The sequence below is a fragment of the Electrophorus electricus genome, chromosome 3, assembly GCF_041902795.1.
Source record: "Electrophorus electricus isolate QZ-2024a chromosome 3, ASM4190279v1, whole genome shotgun sequence".
NCBI lineage: Eukaryota > Metazoa > Chordata > Actinopteri > Gymnotiformes > Gymnotidae > Electrophorus > Electrophorus electricus.
This window is the reverse complement of record NC_137499.1, coordinates 3,635,589-3,657,237: the sequence shown is the minus strand read 5'-3', so window position 1 is coordinate 3,657,237 and position 21,649 is coordinate 3,635,589. Positions and strand designations below refer to the sequence as shown.

Below are 21,649 nucleotides of genomic sequence, written 5' to 3'. Positions count from 1 at the left end.
ATCTTGGTTCAGTGTGGCAGACTAAATGGGGAGGGGGGTTATTAGAATAAAACACATGTTCTTAATGACCTTCTCTTCCACTCTCACTAAAGAGATTCTGACAAAAAAAAAAAAATTCACTTTCAGAAGTAGTAGAAGAATGTAGTCTTTCAAATACCTATACACATGTGAGAATAAGTAGTGTTCTTAACACTGACCTGTCAGGCTACAGCCAAACTAGAAAAGATTGTTTTAAGTGCTTAGTGTCGCCATGTAATGAATACGAGTGATGCTGCAGCATATAACAGCGGTTCTCTCAGAATATTCCCTCGGACATGGATTTCGTTAGTTCGTCATACATGTAAACTCGTAGGTTGGTAGGTAAAATGATTATTGTAATTTTGCTATTGGTTTTATTTTCAAGAAAAGGAATCGCCGGTATGTGACTAAGTGCATTGAAATCGGCTCGTAACCTGCGCGTTGAAGAGGCAACAGCTTGTGTCTGGAGGCGTGAGGAGCCAGTGCGCGCAGAATGTCTCCGCCCCCTCCACCCGCTACAGCCGAGCTCCCGTCTCACCGCAGCGCTGCTCGTGCTCCTTCACCCTATAACCGTTAATATGTCGAGCCGTCGCCGTGATGCGAGCACGCGTCCGTGGAAGACGAGGCTGCCCGGCTAAGGTACGTGCGCGCGATTCCGGCGTCTACCTCGGCGTTCGCGCGCAGTTTCTTTAGGATGCCCGGTAGTGAGCCCGTTCGCAGGAGCGTTCTAGGCGGTGTTCGGGGCGTGCGTACCGCGTGCCGAATCATCGCGTCACCGAGCTCTCGGTTAGCCAGCACTCGTGCATTTCTCGCCCGAGGACTGTCGGCAGAAACGGCCAGGTAAAAGGCTCACGGCAGTCGAGCGTGTTGGGTTGGCGTGTAGAGGTGAGTGTTGACCCGAGCAGCGGTGCTGTTGTTTGGGCCCTGCTGGAGCTGTTAGTTGCGTTATTGGATTGCATTGTGCCGAGATTAATAGGCTCTTTTGAATATAGACTCCAATACGCGACAGCTTTGATCTAACTGCGTTCATGACCCGCCGTGCCACGTCTAAAGCCACACACACTGTCTTTAATGTAAAGTCATTGCTTTATTATTTCAAAATTATTTGCCTCCATCCTGACGGTTAAAGAACACGCTGTAAATTCTTGAAAAAGTACTCGGTCTAATGTGATTCATCAAGGCCTTCTTCAGGAAGAGGAATGGATTAGATTTATTTAAAAATAATAATTTGCATATCTTAAAATTTGCGTTTGGAAATGGAGAAGTCCATTGCATGCAACCTAAATGTAAAACGGTTATTAAATAAGGTGGTTTTTTTTGTTGTTTTTTTTTTTTGACAGAACAGTCATACCCTGACTATGCAAATAATTCTTTCATCGTCATACAAAACCATTTGTCCCACACCTTGATCCGTAGATAACCACTAAAAGCTCTTTTGAAGTCCCTCCAGCATTTACAAAATCGAACAAAGCATTGTTGACATCTCCCAGAACAAAGTCCTTTTGTAGGTTTTATTTTTGCAGCACCTGGCGCACCAAAGCCCCCACTAAACCACGACCGGCGGTGCAGGAGAGGGCAAACGCAGCCACTGCTTCTGCCTCCCCGTGCTCGCGCTGGAAATGACACATGAATGCCTCTCCATCAGGGAGCTCCATTCGGTGGCGGACGCCAGGGGTGCAGTTTGTTTGCAGATGTTCCGTCTGAATGGGCCCTCTGAGCTCCTGCGGTTTAGTGACTGTACTCAGCCTACTGCTGTGAAGAGGAGCAGAGGAAATGGGAGCGTGGGACACGGAAGCGTCCCTCTCTTAACAGTGCCCATCAAGTATTTGGATCAGACTTCCTTGAACGTCCACTACAGACCAATTGCAGTATTATTTTCTTAACCCTTAGAATTGATGTCATATGTACATGTTAATTTAGATCTATACTGAAATATTTTACCTGTTAATGTATTTGCAGTTTAGGGATTTTATAGTTGTCTAAGATGTTTTCCTACAGTTCTTAACTTTCTAAAATCATATGGTTTCAAATCTTGCAGGCCTGTTTTTTATTTTCTATTAATTCTCTTACCTAATTCGACTTAAATCCTTGTGCCAGATTCTGTTCAGTCTAAGCAGTACCACTGAGGTCCAGAGGTAGACCTTTGGTCTTCATATATTTCTAGCCTTTAATATCTGAGCTGTACTATATTACCTGTGGTCAAAGGCGCTTATGGTGAATGGTCAACCTGTGGTCAGTCTGTCATCCAGCACATCACATTAGTTCATATCTCTAAGTAGTTTGCTTAAGAAATAAGCCATTTTCCTAAGATGAGATGACGCTTTATTGATCCCGAAGGAAATTGCAGCGTCACAGTAGCATAGATATTGCGCAAGAATATCAGCGTGTCCAGCTTGACTTCTACAACAGAACCAGCTGTCTGTGTCCCATTGCTCAGTTTTGGTTCTTGTGGGGCGGCTCGCCGTGGCTGCCGAGCATAGTCTCTTGTTGTGCGGCAGCCTAAACACTTCCAACACTTGAGTTTTGTTTTGATGCATGTAGAGATGCACTAAATGCGTTTCCACCGTGTCCTGGTTAAGTGGCCTCGGATCCCGCTGTACTTTTGTAGCTTTTGATTATTATTTACCATTTTTCTCTGTCTGTCCGTTCATGTTTCAGTCAGTGTTTCTCCCCCTCTCGTCACTAATTTACGTGAGCTGTGTTGCCAAGCTAATGATTTGTTAAGTGATAACCTTTGCTGAGTCGTCTTTAATTATTCTGGTTTTATTTGGCTTTGTAGAATGCACGTTCCTTCTTGCAATAAATGTGAAAGTTATGCATCAATTGTTTTGCCAACAGAAAAAGTGGATGTCCAGCGACATGCACAGACCGAGCGTGAATCTCTTTCTTCCAGACTTTGTTTAGTCTAGTCTCAAACCAGACAACACAAACAAGATGAAAGGAATCTGGTTTCCCCCTTTCACTTCTGACCCTTTTATTGTGGCTTTGCAGAGTTCGTTTGTGGTTCATGGCAAGTGCAAAGCTTTGGGGAAATGTGGGGGTGGGCTTTGTGCCTTTAAGAGAGACTCCAGGGACTCACTGTTTAACATAAATGGATTAGCAGTCATCCTATGACGCCGTTGCCGGGTAAATATGCGCCAATACAGAGAGGTGGAGTGGATGGCATGTTTAACTTCCGCTAGGCTGGCCGAGGCCATGTTGTCATGAACGAGTTAAGATCCATGCTTTCATAACTCAGCCCCTACCCTGCCACACTGCATCTGTTGCACGGCGGCGTCGGCACATTCTGCTCTCTCCCGCGCATGCTTATTGATTTTGACCGGAATTCCGTCCTGTCTCATTGTCTTTGCTGTCTCCCTCTGCCAGCGTCTTGGCTTCTCTCCAGCTGCCTTGTCCGCACGCCGACGCTGCTCTTCGAGGGACGTTTCTTTCACACTTTTCTCTCGTGCCCTTCTCTCATCCCATTAGCTTCGGCCTGCGTGCTTCTAATCTAAACAGGAGCGGAGCACTGGAATAATGTCTAAGTGGGCATTTTACAGGAGGGCCCTGCCTCTCCACTCATGCTCTGGTTGTTTACTGCATGGCAGCGCGCCCACTCTCTTGGGCACGTTTAGGTAGCGAATCACGTCTGACCTTCAAAACAGGAAGCAGCCTGTCGGGGCACCCGTAGCCCCCTCGAGCTGGTGCCGGAGCAGACGGAAGGAGGGAGAGGGGGGTGATGAGACTGCGCGGGGTTAACGTCAGCCCAGCGGCACAGTGGGGCTGGCAGCCCCGTGAGCCCGTTTGTCACACCCCTTTGAGCGTGGATGAATGAACGTGACCATGGCAAGTTCTCGTCCCCCTCCATAGGGGAAATGGCTGAAATGAAAAGGTGTGTGTGTGTGTGTGAGAGAGAGAGAGAGAGTGTGTGAGAGAGAAAGAGGGAAAGAGAGAACGTCATTTTATTTGGTTTCATGCAGGCTCAAGACCATGCGTGACGCTCTGGAGAGGGGCAAGGATGGAGGCCTCCTAACGCCTCCGGATATGTCTGAACAACCAAAGGAGGAAGACCAACATAGCCTTCCACACTTCAGGCAAGTCAGGACAGACCCTTTATATGTTCAGAGTCTCGTGGTTGTTTCAAACTGAGGACAGACACTGTAGTACAGTATAAGGAAAGGTTCGATTGCTGCAGAGATTTGGTTTCTGTAAACATCTACCTTGTCCTTGTAATAGAAATTCAACAAAAAGATTTCTAAGGTTTCTAAGGGAACTTCATAGGAATGAATTTAATACCCAGTGTCCAAGATTTCTGCTAATAGAAGTGGTCTTCCTTTTTAAATTGGTAACAGATTATACACTCTACCTTTATACAGATTATATACACACTTGTAAATACACCGTATATTGGTCACACTGTTACCATTAGATTGGTTGTTGACTGATTGATTGAGTTGATGTGGAAATGTAGCTGACCGATTGCTTCCATACTACGAAATGTGCTCTAAAAGAGCCCTTAAGTACAGAGTTTGTTTCATCAACTAGGCTGGATGTTTACTTAAGTATAATTTAAAAAGTAACTGAAAAATTTAATGTTTAATGGAGAAACTGAAATACTGTAAATTATTTACTGACAGAATTCCATTTTGCTTGAATTTTGAATGTTGTAATCTTTTTACCTAAAGCTCTTGTTCTTGGATGAATGTTCTCATGAGTGTAAGAAGCACTTCACCCTACAGGGTGTTGGTAGTTGTACACAGATGAATGTCCTGATGTCTGAATGATTGGACTGATGTCTGAATCTCTCGCTGCGTGCTTTTGCTGGAGAGGACACCTGGGATGTGCGACTCCATGAATGTGCCTTTGTAGTGCCTCCAGTCTCTGTGTGCCTGCAATGTACTCTGCTACTGCAGCACACCTCCATGGGTCCGACTGCTCTTCAGGCCAGGTCTCGGTTCACGGATCAGGTTGGGTTTCGTCCGTAAATTCGCAGGTTTAATGTTACTTGGCCCTTTCTGCTCGGCCACGGATGAATTATCGACAGTGGTGCCTTTGTTCACTGTCCCAGGGGCAGGTTCCCTTTTGAGTTTTCTGTGTTTTGGGTTATTCTCAGCCTGCTGTGTGACGCTGTGGCCAGCGACAAGCTTGCATTACCCAGGCTGGCGGCCTGCGCCAAATGAGAGCGGAGGATTAGTTATGCCACTCTCCAAAAAACGCTATTTGATGCTCGCAAATCATGACAAACATCTCAAAAGTATGCCACCATGTTGAGGGGCTGTACAATATATCGTTTCAACATCGACATCGTGATGTGCACGTGCACAGCAGTCATGTTGCAGGAAATGAGATGTTAAGGCAGATTAAATCAAACAGGTCATGCTACAACTTTGCTGCTGTCCGGCATTTACTCCAGTTTAAGGGTTCTTGGATGCACGGACCCACTATCATCAGTGTATCAGTATATCAGAACAAGAAAGCAGCCCTACAAGAAAGAATCAGGAGAAAAACACAAAGGAAGATTTGTCTGCAAAAAAAAAACAAAACAACAACATCAATTGTGTGGAATTCTTTCAGCTACAGAAAGGATGTTGACCAAAAACAGGTACTTTTATTCATCTTCAATGTAAAAGTCCTTTTTCAGCCTTTTAAAAAAACATTGATTTTATTTTTTATGCAGATGTGCTCACTTACAAAATCACCCCAATTATTCTAGAGTGATTAATTATTGACAAATAGATCTGTTCAAATGATCTGGAGAAACTTCTTTTACTTTTTCATATCACAATATGTATTGCTGAAAAACTATTGCAATGGCATTTTTTTCCACTATTGTGCAGCCTTAGAGCTGAACATGGTCTGAGTGTCTGTGAAACAGTGCAGCATAGAGGTTTAGCAGCATCCAGCCTATTTATAGATGAATATACATAGTAGTCAGCTGGTACTACAAGATTGTCACCATAAGACGCTGCTTATATCAAGCTCGTTGAAGTAGAAACACTTAATACTTTAAAGGTTTTGAAATTCCACTGAAATCACAGTTTTTGTTCTTAAACAGTGCAAACCTATATTGGTTATTTGCAGTTTGTTGTGAAATTGGTCAAAATGATTGCCTCTGTTTAATTAATTACAGTGTCTTTTCCAGATAACATACTGTACTAAAAGAACGAGTTGACTTTTTTTTGCCAAGGGTAGAGGTACGTGCAGTGTTGCGTAGTAATGGGTAGAAAAGGTTCTTGTTGGAACGTCAAAATGTTATAAAAAACATTTTCTAAAGAGGAAAAACACATGGCTTTCCACTGTTAGCTAAAAGTGGAAACGGGATATTTCTATACATTATTTTAGAACCCAGATTACTGATTACAGATTGCTGCTTTCCTTCCTCACACCACCACATATCGCTGCTTGGTCATCTGCTGTCAAGCCTGTCATCCCAGCAGTTAATGTGTCATCCAAGTATCCAGATAAAACCGTGACCTTCCCTGGCAGTTCTAGCTCAGAGGACAGACGGAAACTCTCTCCACCGATATAGCATGACTGCCTTTTCCCAGGGGCGGATTGTTACTTCCCGGGAGACTGGCACGGGGCCTTTCCATGCCAGCACTAGCGTTCTCGGTGGAACCGGTATGTGACCGCATGGTGTAACCAACTACATGCAACTGTTAGTTTTGTAGCAAAGATTCAAGCCTCTTTTTTGTGTTGAATCTTCTGTGTTGAAGCACTGGCCAATGATGGTGTATCAAAATATAACGAGTATTTCAGTGCCCTTAACTGTAGCTGAGCAGCATGCCTGCTATCAGAACGCCCCCTCATGAGGGAACAGAATGCGCTTCATTATGCCACCCTGAAGCCCTTGTGATATACACACATACTAACGTGTTTTTGGTGAAGACTCCCAAAACATACACAAGCTTGACACTTCAATCCAATATAGTGTCTCCCCTTTTTTTTGGGAGGTGGGGGGGGGGGGCTTTTGTAGAAACAGCAGCAACAGCGAAATAAAGTGGTGACGTGCTGAACGATGTTGGTGAAAGGTTGTATTGGGTTGTAACAAGTGTATGACTAATGCAACAGGACCTTCCCACCTACCTGCTTCCTGCCAGCCAAAAGAAGGTCATATAGAGAAGTGATAGGCAGTGAGACACACTGGCAAGCAGTAGACCTCCTGTTGCCAGGGGCCTGTGCCCTCTTAGTCCATGTGGATGTGGACTGGATGGCTGATAATGTCTAGAAGAACTCGGGAATTCTTAAGGAGCCCAGAGAGAACATCTCTCCACCTGTGGCATTGCATTTTTAGCAAAAAAAGTTGTTTTTTCCTTTAAGTTCAAGTTTATTCATTTTTACAGAGCACCTATATGCTAAACCAATGACACCGAGATGAGTGGTGGCCAAGGGCTCAGCAAACAGTAAAGAAATATGAAAACAGAATAAATCATGACAAGAGGATAAGGGACAACCAAGCGTGAATATTTCTAAACATGCTCATGTGTCTTATAAGGAAAAGACACAACTGGAGACAAGTTTTAAAAACAATCTTTTCAGCTGTTGGTGCACTAAGAGGAAGCGTGTTCCACATTCTGGGGGCAGCATCAGAGAAAGCATCATCACCTTTAGGTTGTAACCAAGAATGTGGAACAGCTAACAGTCGTTCATTGTTAGTTCTTAGTGTCTGAGAAGAAAACTTAAGGATTAAGGCTACATGATGCAGTAAGATGAGTCTCCCCAACATCCGCTTTTGCTTACTAAGGTTAGTTTGTTTAACCAACTTAAATTTGATTGTTCAACCAATATTGATTATCTACAGTGTACTAAGAAAAATCTTGCTAAGATTTGTTCAGCTTTTTTTAAATTAGATAACCCAATGTTTCCCTAGCAAAATAAATCCTCACTTCACTGAACATATATTAAGAGAAGTAAAAAAAAATAAATAAATCAAGACTATATAACACATTAAGGTTTTTTACTAAAGGTTACTAAACATATTTTTTGTCTACCACTGCAGATGCTACAAGATGTGTTTAAGAAGATAATAATGATAAGAAAATGTAAAATGATGAACGTTCTTTATTCTAACTGGTTTTATTGAATATTTACAGTAAAGTCTGCATTACAAATACATAAAACACTATGTTCATTAAGGTAACTGCAAGTGTTCTTAACTGCAAACAGTCTTTAGTGAACACTCCCTAAACTGCTTCAGTGCAATATTGTGCTATAAATTAAATATTACATTTCAAAGTAAATTATTTAGTGATCCAAAAATACATTAACACGTCAAATGCTTAAAATGTACTCCAGTGCTGAAAGGAATGCTAGCTGGTCAACATAGATAAAGTTAAACTATGAGCTCAGAAACGTTAAAATTTCTTGGCGGGCTGTGATGCTTTGCGATGACACCAAGAAAGTAAGCATATTTTGGGGCACCTGGTGTTCTGAAAAGACAATCGGGATGTAGCTGGCTAGCTATACAAAGTTAAAAGAACATTAAGCACACGTGGAATTCCGATTACGTGGGCAGATTCTCTGTCTCATGTACTAACTGTCAGGAAATAGTGATAGTTTTAGTAAATATTAGTTATTTTTATAGGAGTGACCTACTGTTTTTTTTGGCAAGAATCTTGAGTCGTCACTATCTGGAGGGAAATTGTTGGTTAAACGAAAAGTTTTTTTTTTTTTTTTTGGTCTGTATATTCATTTCATTTAGATTTATTTTATTTATTATATTATGACCTTGTTCAGGGGCCCAACAGTGGCAGCTTGTTGGTGGCAGGGCTTGAACCAGAGGCGTTCAGATTACTATTCGATTACCTTTACCGCTGAGTCTTAGTCACACAGAATAAAATGTCAAAATGCTTTTTTTTAGTTTAGTTTTAATTAACAGGCAAATGCCTCAAATGTTTGCTGTGGGATTTCCTTACACTGGTCTTCCTAAGTAGCTGTCCTTCAAAGAATAGGACTCACCATCAGCATATTTTGGAACGTTTCCCAGCTTTTGGTTAAATCATTTATAGAATGTCGGACTCTTCATATGAAGTAAGTGTGTGCAGCAGTTATAGCTGCAAGTGTTTTTTGTTTTTTTTTAGATGAGCATACAATTGTTTTTAGTCATTTTTTACAATATGATATTTTTTTTCCCTCAAAACAAACATGGTTTGACTTTAATATGTTAAGGAATTGTAAACTGACCAAGAATAAATTGGGTATCCTAAATATTACTGCAGAGCATAATGTAGGCATGTCTGATTTTAGAAGACATGACCGGCAGACACTCCTTTCAACTGGAGTATTAAGCTGCAATGGGGCCTGTCCTGATTATTGTATTTGGAGAAGCTCATCTCCATGTCTTGGGTAATAGGAGCTGTCTGTCTGTCTGTCTCAGACACTATCCCAATTTAATCTGTAGGGTAACAAGGCTGCCTATTGCTGGCTCTTGTTTAAGTGCTTTAATATGTGGCTAGTCAGCAGCACCATGTTGAAGTTCACAGCCGTTTCCCATATACTGACTGGTTTAAATGGCAATGGTGTGAGTGCCAGGCTGCAGTGCAGTTTTTTTTTATTAGTTTTCACAAGCGCCTTTCAGCTGTTTTATGGGTTTGGGAAAATCCCTGAACTCTAATCCATAATACAGGGCAGAAGCATTACTCACCAGTACCTTTCAAAACATGGCCATCTGGATGATGAAGTTTGTGGTATTAACACATTGTATTAGATGTATCTGCATTAGTATTAGTAGTTCAAATCATCTTTGCACTAATTCTTCCCTTTTCTTCTTTCAGGGTGCAGCTGATTGATGACCTCTCCTACGAGGACGTTAAGATATGCTACAGAGGATCTGTGAGTACCACATATCATGACTTTTCTGAACCGTGACTGAGAAGCATTTTGGTCTGTTGTAATTTGACATTAGATTGAATTATTCTTGTTGTTGTTTTTTAATGTATGATGAGATAATTAGTCTTTATCTCTGAATTTATTTGGGCTTTGTTGTCATCAAAATCTCAGCATTCTCTGATAAAGGATAATTTATACAACTGCTATGACACAGTAGCGTTTTCAGGGAGCAGTTAAAGTGTGGGTCAAGGCCAACGACAGCACGAGTGTCATGAGACCTCCAGCCGAAGGCATTATCAGTGGTGACCCTAATCCTTGATTACCGCCCATAAACCTTGCCCACACGTAAAGCATTGGAATGGCATCCAGGTTGTGCAATGGCAGGACTTATGCATTAACAGATCGCTCCATTGGCTGGCTCAGCACAGGCTCATTGCGGGTATCACCAGAGTGTCAGGCAGCAGGAAGTGCGAGTGTGAGCACGAGCTTCAGCGTGGGTAGATGTGCAAGTGCAAGCTTGCAAGCTCTTTCCGCTGAGGTGCTGTGGGAGAATCTGCAGCGGGTCTGTGGCAGGCCAAGAGCGAGCGAGTGAACGAGGAAGAGAGAGAGGGGGGGAGTGGGAGTGAGAGAGAGAGGGAGGGACAGCGAGCGAGTGCTTTAATTGTTAAAGCGACTCTTGTGAAACCAAAGTAAGGAGACGGGATCGGTTCACAGAAGAAGAGAGATAGCTGAGCACTCCTGAGAGACACACCGTACTTTCGACACACACCGACAATGCGTGCATGCACGCACACACTTGTGCACACGCGCGCGCCCGACTGGAGGTGAGACGCAGCCTTGCGGTGCACGGGCTGTTTAGTGTTGTGTCAGCATGTTGAGCTTGGTGCAGAGCTCACGACCGCTCCGAGACGGGAGCAGGCTCCGCAGGGGCTGTGGAAAGGAGCTCACCTCCCTCCTTGACACCACCTCTTCTTCCCAGACGGTGAGCAAGTACAATTCCCAGTACCACAAGCTCTTCCAGAACGTACCCACGGAGGAACTGCTCATGAAAGGTAAGCTAGTCTCAGTGTGTTCGTGTCCCTGGTGCAGCTCTCGTTGTATTATCCGTTAATATTATTATGCTCAGCTGCCGTCATGGGTAAATGCTGTTTATGGTGATTATATTAAGGCCTAAAACTCTTTAGACAACATCTGCAAAGCACCAGTTCAGCCCAGGAAATGGTAAACAATATCTGTTAGTGCTGCAATGTTAAAAGGAATGTGAATTATATCATTGGGTAGCCCTCGGGTGACCTCTTTTGTTGGTTCTTGCTACTATGTCACTCTGTTGACATTTACAAGTTAACGTATTTAATCGTATCAACTATATCGACGTTAGATCTCCTGAGGTGAAAGCCGCAGCTCATGTTTTTGCGCTGCCGCACCCGAGGTCGTAAGGTCATAAGGCTCCTCTGACCCTTCCTCAAAAGTGCTGCCCTGTGTATTGTGCTTGATGGGCTGCTAAGTGCCCGTGTGCCCTCCCCAGTGTACTCGTGCGCCCTGTTACGAGACATCCTCCTGCAGGGAAGACTCTATATATCCAGAAACTGGCTGTGTTTCTACACCAACCTCTTTGGCAAGGACTTTAAGGTGAGTGGCACCTTTCACAAACTGCCAACAACCCCCCCACCCCCTACCCTTGGGCTGATGGCACCTCACACCTGCCTGAAAGGACATTACCCGAGAAACCCACAAAATGCCATCAAGCCAAACCATGCTGCCAAATCCATCTGCCTGACAGTCAGCCAACTAATGAGTAAAGGACTGATTGCTGCTGGATAGTTGAAAATTTTGGAAAGTTTAGAAGCTGTAATAGGTGGCTATTGTTATTTTGCTATGTTGAGCACAGGTAACGTTACACGGCCCTTTTGTGTTGTAGTTAGTCAGGATTATGTTTCACTGGAGAAGTAAATATGTTTAATTCTGAATAATCTCCTTTCCCTCTAAGAGGGCAGGAAACACCATGCTGACTAAGGCTTGATTAACAGGAACAGTCCGTCACCTGATGCGTTTGTCCTTGCAACCTCTCTTCTCTTTCTTCCTTCTTTCCCCCTTCTTCACTCCGTTCTCTAACCCCTGCGGTAACGGACCTGCTGGTCTCCCTCCACGCAGGTGGCCATCCCCGTGGTGTCCGTGCGGCTAGTGAAGAAGCACAAGACCGCGGGCCTTGTCCCCAACGGCCTGGCCATCACTACAGACAGCAGCCAGAAGGTGCGTCTGGGCTGGCCGTGCGGGCCAGGCTGTAGCCCAGGAACTGCAGGCCTCTGGGTCACGGGGCAGATTTGACTTGGCCTCTCACACATGCTTACCGAGAGACCGGCCAAGGCCTAGAGGCTGCATAGGATGTGTTCTGGAAAAACCCGCAGTTTCCCTCAGGATCAATATCGTGTTACCGCTCATTTTTGGGTTTTGGTGATGAGTCCGTTAGCTTGGCTGGCTCCTGTCCTCCAGGTGCTCCAGCACCTTGCCCAAAACGTTTTCCTGTAATGTATGAATCTCTCCTGACAAGCTGATATAGTTAAAATGCCAGCATTGCTTTATTTCCACTTGGATTGTATGAAAATTCAAGTTTGGTTTATTTGTCACATACATAGTCATACACAGTATAACTCGCAGTGAAATGGTTTGAGAGAAAACCATTGTCCAGGGTTGACATCAGCAAGATTTGATGTGTCACTAGATATCATTCCAGCTGCCAGTAACTCAGATTACCATAGTAACCTCTCTCTCAGATGCCTAGAGATGAATTTAGTGCTAGATTAGGGGATGGTATAAAAACTGAAATGTGGGAGGTGATAGTTGTTTGTTTGTTTGTTTTGGGGGGTTATGTTTTGTTTTTGTTTCTTGTTTGGTTTTTGTACTGTTTTAAGCCTTTAAGCCTCAGACTCTTCTTCTCCCCCCAGTAACAAGACCTGATTCTCAACAGTCAGCAAAAATATATTTTTCCCATATGAGATTATTAATGACTGTATTATGTGATATGACATCTGAGTAACTGTGCATTTGCACAGATGTTTATTTATACTTACTATTTTTATACATACATGCATATAATTATCTTTTTATTCATATGAATGCAATATATTGCATGGGTGTGCAGACCACGTGTCCATTTGGCCATAACACTGATATGCTTTTTTTCTGTCTGTGTCCTCTCCCTCAGTATGTGTTTGTGTCTCTGCTATCCAGAGACAGCGTGTATGATGTGCTGCGGCGAATCTGCACACACCTACAGGTAAGCAAACAACCCCCCCCCCCCCCCCCCCAATTCAGTGTTTGACCAAATTGTGTGATGCGCAGTATTTACACGCCGAAATGTTTTGTCAGGAATTCCATAAGAGGCAGAACCAGGACTTGGCTTGTTTTGCACTTAAACCATTTCTGGTGTCTTACCTCATTAAGGTCAATGGCAAGAAGAGTCTCAGCCTCAAGCAGTACATGGAGGAGCCCAGCTGTTTAGCTCTGGTAGGTCTTGGCTACTGGCTCACTGTCTCTGGCCATTTTCTGCAGGCACAGATATATGGTACACAGAACGATGTTTTTCCTCTAAAGCACACGTGTGTTGACACAGACTAGATAAGATACAGAAGTACAGATTGCTATAGTCAGCTATTGTATAATTTCACAGTGATTTATTATTAATAGGATTATTCTCACGTGACGTAAGAGTGTTATTGTGTTCCATCATTAAAAGTTCATGATGGAGCTGTTAGGATCATTACATCTAGAGGACCTTTCCCTGGGCCTCATAAATAAAACACTAGATCAGGTTGCACTGCATTCTCACTCACTCCACTCTGTCTGGCTGTCTGTGTCTGTCTGTGTGTGTGCACGCACACACGCACGCACATTTGAGCATGTCTGCATGGGTTCCTGCGTGTGTGCATCTGGCCTTTCTGACTCTCATATCTTTATGCAGAACGGCTTCTCGGTCCCAGATGACTACCCTGGGGCTGTGGACGGCTTCTCCCCGGTGCTGAAGTGGAGGACTCCTTCAGTGGCGTCTGTCTCCTCCTCACTGCCTGACCTCCTGGGCAATTCCAGCAGCAGCCTGGGCGCCGCGGAGATGCCCTTCAAGGCCGACAAGCCCCTGGAGGGTGAGTGACAGGCAACAAAATACGCGCGCACATGCACACACTCACATACACACATATGCTTGTCGTGTTTACAGTGACATTTAGCACATGGCCGAAAAACCTAAAGACCAGAAGGAGGAGGTCTTTTAAATGCCCTCAGAGCCACAGATGGGTTGTTTTGAATGCCTGGATCTAGTATCAATTTACTGTGGAATTAATTTGGGAGAAACCAGTTCGTTGAACTGCATTCAAATACTGGAGGGAAAAAAGCTTCAGCATCAGCCTCAGTACTACCTTGACGGTGGTTTAGCTTGCTACAAGAAAATATTAAATATTTATATGTGAAACACGTTTCCATTTCAAGAGGGTCTGTTTCAGTTTGGCGCTTACGAACGGAGGCTGGGGGCAAAAATAGGAGGGAGAAGGCAGACGTGCTGAGGTCTCGGACGCAGCAGGGCTTCTCCTGCCTACATGCATCAATAACAATAACCACTTTGTTTGGGGGCCTCCATCTGCAACATAATAGCAGTGTGTTCACTGAATATTCAACTTATTTGCTCTAAAATAGGGCTGGGCGATATATAAAAAATATATTGATCAATAGTGGTAATTATCATGATATATAATTTGTGATATATAATGCTGCTAGCTCGTGATATATAATGTATCATGATATATAATGCTGCTAGCTCGAAGAGTATCATGCTAACGAAACCAGAAGGTTCATTAGTTAATGTTTAGAATGTAATGTAAACGTTTAACTGTGCAGACGTTAACTTTATTTTAACAACAAACAAAAAGAAATTAATGAACTGCTTTTACATCTCTCAAATATTTGAAATATAGAAATCTGTGTAAAGAATGTAAACACTGTAATTCAGTTATTATGCTACATCTGCGCTTTTCATTTATTGATGTTTCAGTAACGCCTCTCTAGCGCTGTTAAACACAGACTGGACTAACATGGCCCATTTTCACACTGTGGTTGCTGGGGAAAACATTTGATGTATTTCCTGTCCTGGTTTGCACCAACCAACGACATATTTTGCAGACCGTCTGTGCTAATCTGTATTTCATCGCTTTTCAGACATCCAAACCCAATCCGTATAACTGATGTGCTTTTTGAAAATAGTCCTTTGGACGATTGAATAATCAAATGGCTAAAAATTCTGCGCAGCTTTCTTTGTCATTGGTTAAAGAGTAAAACCTGAAAAACAAAACACTGTTATGAGTTCACCATCTATTAATATATAAACCACAGTGACAGCATGAAGCATTACCAGGAACTGTCACTTCAGAGACAGAAATACTTTCTGCATATTGCCAGCGCAGGGTTTCATTTTGCTATGTTCAGTCACAATTTTCAGTCACACAGAAGTCATTCAGCATTGTGCCTGGCGTGTCAAGTCAAAACAGTAAGAGGCATGCCTTAAATCCTTCAGACACTGGAGCCTTGGGGTTCAGTGTGTCTATGTATTAGATATAGACAAGGCATGAAAATATTTGTGCTAGGGTCTCAAGGAATGAGATTCCTATGTAGACATGTTTATAAAATAAAAATATACCATCCAATAATGTAAAACCTTCAAATTACAGCAGTGTTTGTAATATGCAGTTTGCTAGTGATGGTGCTTTTCATCCACAAGGGGGCACTCTGATGGGCCAGGAGCACATAGTGTTCCTTGTATTTTTTTCCCCTCATGGCTACACAGTAATAGTTTGAACTATCGAATAAGATGGATTTACGTAATAAATGCACGTGGAGAGTCCTTTTTTGGAATTGAACAGAACGACTTCTTGTTTGGTGCGCCTGAAATTCCCCAGCACTTGTGCGTATGGATTAGGCTTGGCAGTATGAGGAGAGACCCTGCAGTGTTGATAGAACAGACTCATTAGAAGCTGTATTTTTCTGGGGCAAGGTGCTCAGGTTTGGAATTCCCTTTACAGATAAGAGAACAGACAGTACATGATGCATCCAAAGTAGAGATTTTGTTGCAGTACCGTTAAGCTGTGTTCTGTGCCACTGTGTGTGTGTGTGTGTGTGTGTTTGTCTTCTCACGCCGTGGCTCCGGGCCCCAGCCCACGCTGTGTGCTGTGTGCTCTGTGTGCAGAGAGCGGTCTAGAGGCCGACAAGATCCTCCTCACGGAGCCGGTACCCGAACTGGGCCAGATGGAGCAGCAGCTGCTGAAGTTCTTCATCGTGCTGTGAGTTTGGCGCTGGCGTGCCGTTCGCCGTCGCACCTCCCCGACCGTCTGCTTGCTACGGGCGGCTCACGGGAGGCTGCACTTTCCTTGCATCTGAGTGTTGGATTTATTTGTTTTGTATTTGAGATACCTGTAGTTGAAAGCTCGTTTCCCCTTTAGTGCTGCCCTCTTGTGTTCACAAGGTGCATATTCATTTCACTCCAACATCCATGTTTGGAAAAGATGAGCGATATGAACATTTGACACAAGTCTGTCTCAGAATATTGCGTGTTATGCTTGTAGAGGGGAAAACTCTCGACCAATCTTTGCGCACTTTTGACATCCAGATGGGCCGTCCTTATTCCGTATGTGACTCTCTTGCTGCTGGTCTTCTGCAGACTTTTCATCCTCATCCTCTCCTCCTGTTATCTGGCCTTCCGTGTGTGCAGTCTGGAACAGCAGCTCTCCTTCCTCAACAGTAACACAGCCCTCCCTGTGCACGAGAGGTGAGCGATGCCCCACACCCACACCCACACCCACGTTCCATCCACAAGTAACCCTTCTCTCCCATACCACACTCTGCTCATGCAGGTAACCGGGGCAGATCGGATGTCCTGGCCGGTGGCGGTCAGCTGGAGTCCACGTGAAGTGACTCTCTTGTTTATTGTTGTGCTGAAGCCCAGGCCTCCGGGATGGAGGGGCTGAAGGAAGACGGGAAGCAGAGCCGTAGGCAAGGCTGCCCAGCCAGCATTGCAGGGAGTGAAGCACAGACATGGCCCTGCCCGCGGCAGAATGCACCACGCTCACCCACCACATGTAATGACTTCATGACGGGGGCAGTCGTGGACACGCCGCCTTTCGCTCACCCGCATTAAAAACTGCAGACGTTTGTTGCGGGATGTTTAGTGGCCAGATTGACCGTGGAGGCAGAAAACGGGTAGAGCCCTGATTCTTAAAGCAAACAAGGTTATGAAAGACTTTGGTCATTCAGTCAGCAATATGTATTCATGTTTGTATGTTCATGTCAACTGCTGCCTGCAAAGTAATTACACAGCCCATTACAGACTTACCCTATGTCACCATGGGAGTTGTAGTGGGGAGAAGCCAAACCAAATATTTGGTTTAAGCGAGTTGCTTTCTGCTTCTGTCCCAGTTTGAATTAAGTATTTCAGTTAAGAAATATAACTTTATTTGTATTGAATTGGCCTTTAAAAAAACAATAATGAATAACATCCTCAAGCTGTAGGCTGAATCACTTGCTCTCAGGACAAATACCATCATCCAGGACAATAGCAATAGTAAACTTGTAGTTTTACAATGTTAAGCTGAATCACATAACCAGGGTTGATAGCATTATATGTTTGCCAGACTGAAAATGAGATGCTAATGCACTTTGAGCTTATCTTGGCAACACAGGAACACTACTCCTTTCTCATGAAGTTGTCATGAAGGAGTTCTTGCAGTACTGTACTGTTGTCCAGGTAAACACCATGTAAACACTGTCCCAGTACTGCTACACCTGTATAACAAATGACTGAATCTGTAGATAATGTACACTGTATATGCATTTCTTAAAAATTGTATTCAGGGTTCTTTTATTGTTGTCAGGGCTGAAACTTTACTAAGGTATGTCATTTTGAACATCTGAACTAGAGGACTGATGGCAAAAAAAAATATTAACTATTCAAATCTAAATGCATCATGATGTCTTTTAATGTTATTAGGAGATTATGACTGTAACGTGATGTATTCATGTTTTTCATTTTTAAACTAAATGAACATATTTTTAATGCTTGTTCAAAAAATTGATACTTGTGCATCTGGGTAAATACCCTCTCCAGTTTGACTATTTAACCTTAATTAAATGTATTATATAGGCAAATAAATTATATAATATTTATTTGATTAAATGCCTGAAAGAATAAAATGTGTATACTGTATATAATATAGCACAGATACTTAAAATTAGGTTGTGCAAAACTTAACCAGCTTAATTTGAACAGGTAAATTGACTCAAGCACATCGTTTTGCTTTTTTTTTTTTTTTTTTTTTTTTTTTTTATAATTTTATGTTTACTGCACCTATAATCATTTTAATGCCATAGAGGAACTGGCTGTTTACTGGAAATGTGTTTGCACAGCAGCAGAAATCTTGCGTGTATCACCATGTTGCAATGAATAACCAGTCTTGCTCTTGGTCCAACAGCTGAGCATCAAGGGAAGTAAAAAGATCAACTGTGAGTGAGTGACAAATTAAGCCCCATTACGCAATGATGAAATAACTTGGCCCAAAGCGTATTTCATGTTCCAAAGATGAAATGTTGAGAGAATTTTCCCTGATTTGTATTATTGATGGTGTCCCCTACAGTGCATCCATATAATAAGAGGCCTTGCATGATGTATGAGAGAAACTCCGTAGGTCTCAAACATGAGTTTCTGTAAAAGAATGGTTTATAATTTCTCTTACTACACATAAGCAAAACGGTTCGCTGCTCCTAATCGCTGTTCTCCCCACAGGCCTTTAATGTCTCTTCTCTGTGCACTCCTGCAGGAATTTTCCCCTGAGATTTGCGCAGTTTCCTGGCTGCTCTAGACTTAATGGACTTCAGGCCGGATTCATTATTCATAAGTAACGCCCTGGTCGGACATCTCAAGGACCCGTGGCGCACGGCGGCTCTAGAAAACTGTCTCCCGAGTAGTGTCGAGACTACTAAAAGCATGTTTTAATGATGCATTTGGTTGGAAAATGTGTGGTTTAATCCAGTGCTCAAAGGCTGCGGTGCTTTTTCGTCCACCCGCGATGAAGCAGTGCACAGGTCCTCTCTATCCCTCCATGTGGAGCGCAGTAGGGCTGTGACCCTAGCAGCTTGTGCCGCTCCAGCTGTCTTGGAGTCCTAAGGAGCAAACGCAGTGGCGGTTTCACTGCAGCCTAGACCAGGCTAAAGCAGCCTTGCTGATCTCAACCATACACTTTAAGGGATCTTGGTGTACTCCCGCTGAGCTTTATTCAAATCTGCCTTAACATGTAATTGCCAAACACCCGCATAAAGCACGGATTTTCTAATAATCCTTGCAATGGGGATTATCAGTAAGATGTTTCAAATGTATCAGCTGTTTCAGTTTACAAGCACAGCAAGTGTGTCAGATTTGAAAATTGCAGTTCCGCTCACTGACACCTAGAGGAGACAAACACCACTAATCAGTCTCAACATCCCCCAGGCCTCATCGGTACTCTAGTTCACAAGTGTTCTTTATCTGTTAATTATGAAAAAGCTATATGGATTTGTTCATTAATGGTGTTTCAGAAGTCCTGCACTGTGTGCTGTAGTATTGAGCGGACTGCTCCCCACACCCCTTGTAAGGTTTTGGGGCATATGCGAGTTTAACGATGGAGCTACACCCTGACTCTGTCTACGCCAGGGTAGTGTTACTGGTAATAAGGCAGGTCTGAACCACACAGGCACCTGACTGACTGTGCAGGAAGGGGGTTATCTGGAGAAGCCCAGTGACCTCTGGGAATCGGTTGAGCCTACTGATGACTGCTGAGAGCAGATAATTGGCTAAAGATGGACTGGTGTGCTGATGTGATTTCTTAAGATGAGAAGGCTCAACTTCACGTTTGTGGGAATACCAAGATAGCAAATTAAAAACTTGAATGGCATCTTATGCAAGTCATCTTTAAAGGGTACCGCCATTACTGTAAGGTTTCTAGCCTCTATGTGAACATGTGCACTGTTGTCTTCAAAAACAGCAGTCATGACTATAATGATTATGTACTTGACCTAAAGGCCCAGTCTGCCTCATCTATCTCCCGAACCTGAAAGGCTCTCGTGGGGAATAGTGCCATAACCTCCAGAGATCATTTCCATGACGTCTGAAGTCCTGCAGCTTCTCACTGGAATGCTAAAAGACCTGCGGTCCTACCTGGTCTGCTGCTAATGTGATGCACGTTCAGTGATTTTTGTTAGCTAGGAAACCTAATAAAGAAGAATGTTTGTGTTTACACAGAGTGGGACGTGCTGTGTCACCTAGTGCTAAATATACTCCAGGCATGTGGACACCCCGGTGGCAAGCATTTGCAGGGGAAGGCTACAGGGATCTCATTGGCTGGTCATGGTCTGTCCTCTCAGCCGTGTGCGGAAGGTCTGCGCTGTGCGTGCGTGCGTGTGTGTGTGGGGGGGGGGGGGGTAGTAATGTGAATGCCAGGCCCAACGCTCTAAGCCAATCCATGCAGCCTGCTGATGCGGCCAGCTCCGCCCAGCTGCATATGAAGCCCTTTTTATGATCGTTTTCTCTCTCTCTTTGTAGTAACTGAGACTGGGGTCAGTCATGGATGTTTTTATCATAAAGCCAAGGACAGTGTGCAAATGCTATGTATAGTCTTTGGAGCAGTTCAAAAACTTGCCCTCACGTTACAAACCTCAGTGTAATAGTATATTTTTATGATAAAGGTGCCAAAAAAAAGTGTATGTGTTACAAAGAGTGAGTCTGTCTTGTGGCATCAGGCATTCTTTTCTTCATTGGAACACAGAAATGCATGATGAAAAAATTATTGAGGGACTTTCAGCCAACGGATTGCCATTACATTGATGGAGGCTTCCTCCTTAGTAAATAAGCTATAAATGATTTCAAATGGGTCTAGTGGGTTTCAGATGCTGCTTGCTAGAGACATGAACATGCCATCACCCCAAGATGGATCAAGGGCGCTTGTGTGTGCTGGAGGGCCACAGTTAGATGTCCCAGTGGCTCACTGGGAGAGATGGCAAGGCAGTAAATATGTTTACACTTCAGAGAGATCTGCAGCATATTACAATACAGCCTGAGAGGATGTGTATGAAGGAGTCCTGGCCTGACAGCACAGGAACAAGGTCAGTGTTCCTTCAAAGAGATAATGTGAAACACCTGGGAAGTCACAGGGGGCTCCTTGTGGGGGGATGAGCTCAGAGAATGATCACTGTACTATGCAGCATCGATCTAGGCATGCGAATGCACCACCTTACTGCATGTTGCGCTGTAAAGCCAGGGAGACTAATAAAACCTAATAAAGTCATTACTATTTGTCATTCAATAGACTGTCTTCTTCCTAGTCTTAATCGTCCTGCTATTCCTGCTCAGCTAATATGGAGCTAGGGACGTTGATATATTAGATGGCCATTACCTGAAAATGCTGATATCCCCTCTCAGGTATTGGTAAGTGTGAGTTATCTGCAGAATGTTGCCTGCAACAAGCTAGGGGCCTGTTCAGTGTCAGAGCTAGTTTTCAGCACCACTACATCGCTGACACAGTAATCTCTCCTCGCTCTCTGTGTCCAAGTAGAAGGTCAAGCCTGATGGAAAAATCCCTGCTTCCACTGACCTTCGCTTGCTGCAGGCTTTGAAACAGAATATCTGTCTCTGCTCTGAGCCATTGATTTGTTTCAAATCCCTCAGTCTTACTATGCAGGTTCTTTCACACACCCAAAACTTCTCAAATTCTAAATCTGAGAAGTCAACTCCTAATTTAAAAAAACTGAATAAAGTCCAATA

At 43.6% G+C, this 21,649-nt stretch overlaps 1 protein-coding gene across 12 annotated transcripts; it reads left to right on the top strand.

Moving 5' to 3' along the window:
- Positions 1 to 511: 511 nt before the first annotated feature.
- On the top strand, positions 512 to 18,034 carry gramd2aa (GRAM domain containing 2Aa). Of its 12 annotated transcripts, none has more exons than XM_081709849.1 (13): positions 538 to 657; positions 3,663 to 3,889; positions 3,978 to 4,091; positions 9,771 to 9,828; positions 10,805 to 10,877; positions 11,351 to 11,454; positions 11,977 to 12,075; positions 13,028 to 13,099; positions 13,267 to 13,329; positions 13,784 to 13,961; positions 16,052 to 16,145; positions 16,523 to 16,630; positions 16,803 to 18,034. In XM_081709849.1, the coding sequence occupies exons 2-13, from the start codon at positions 3,825 to 3,827 to the stop codon at positions 16,852 to 16,854; spliced, it is 1,080 nt and encodes a 359-aa protein (XP_081565975.1). In that variant the 5' UTR covers positions 538 to 657; positions 3,663 to 3,824; the 3' UTR covers positions 16,855 to 18,034. The 12 variants fall into 12 exon arrangements, 11 of the variants coding, with proteins under 11 accessions (XP_081565977.1, XP_081565975.1, XP_081565974.1 ...); XM_081709848.1 differs by lacking the exon at positions 538 to 657 and adding an exon at positions 680 to 903; XM_081709847.1 differs by lacking the exon at positions 538 to 657 and adding an exon at positions 680 to 903 and having other exon boundaries at positions 3,606 to 3,889.
- The last annotated feature ends 3,615 nt before the right edge of the window (positions 18,035 to 21,649 follow it).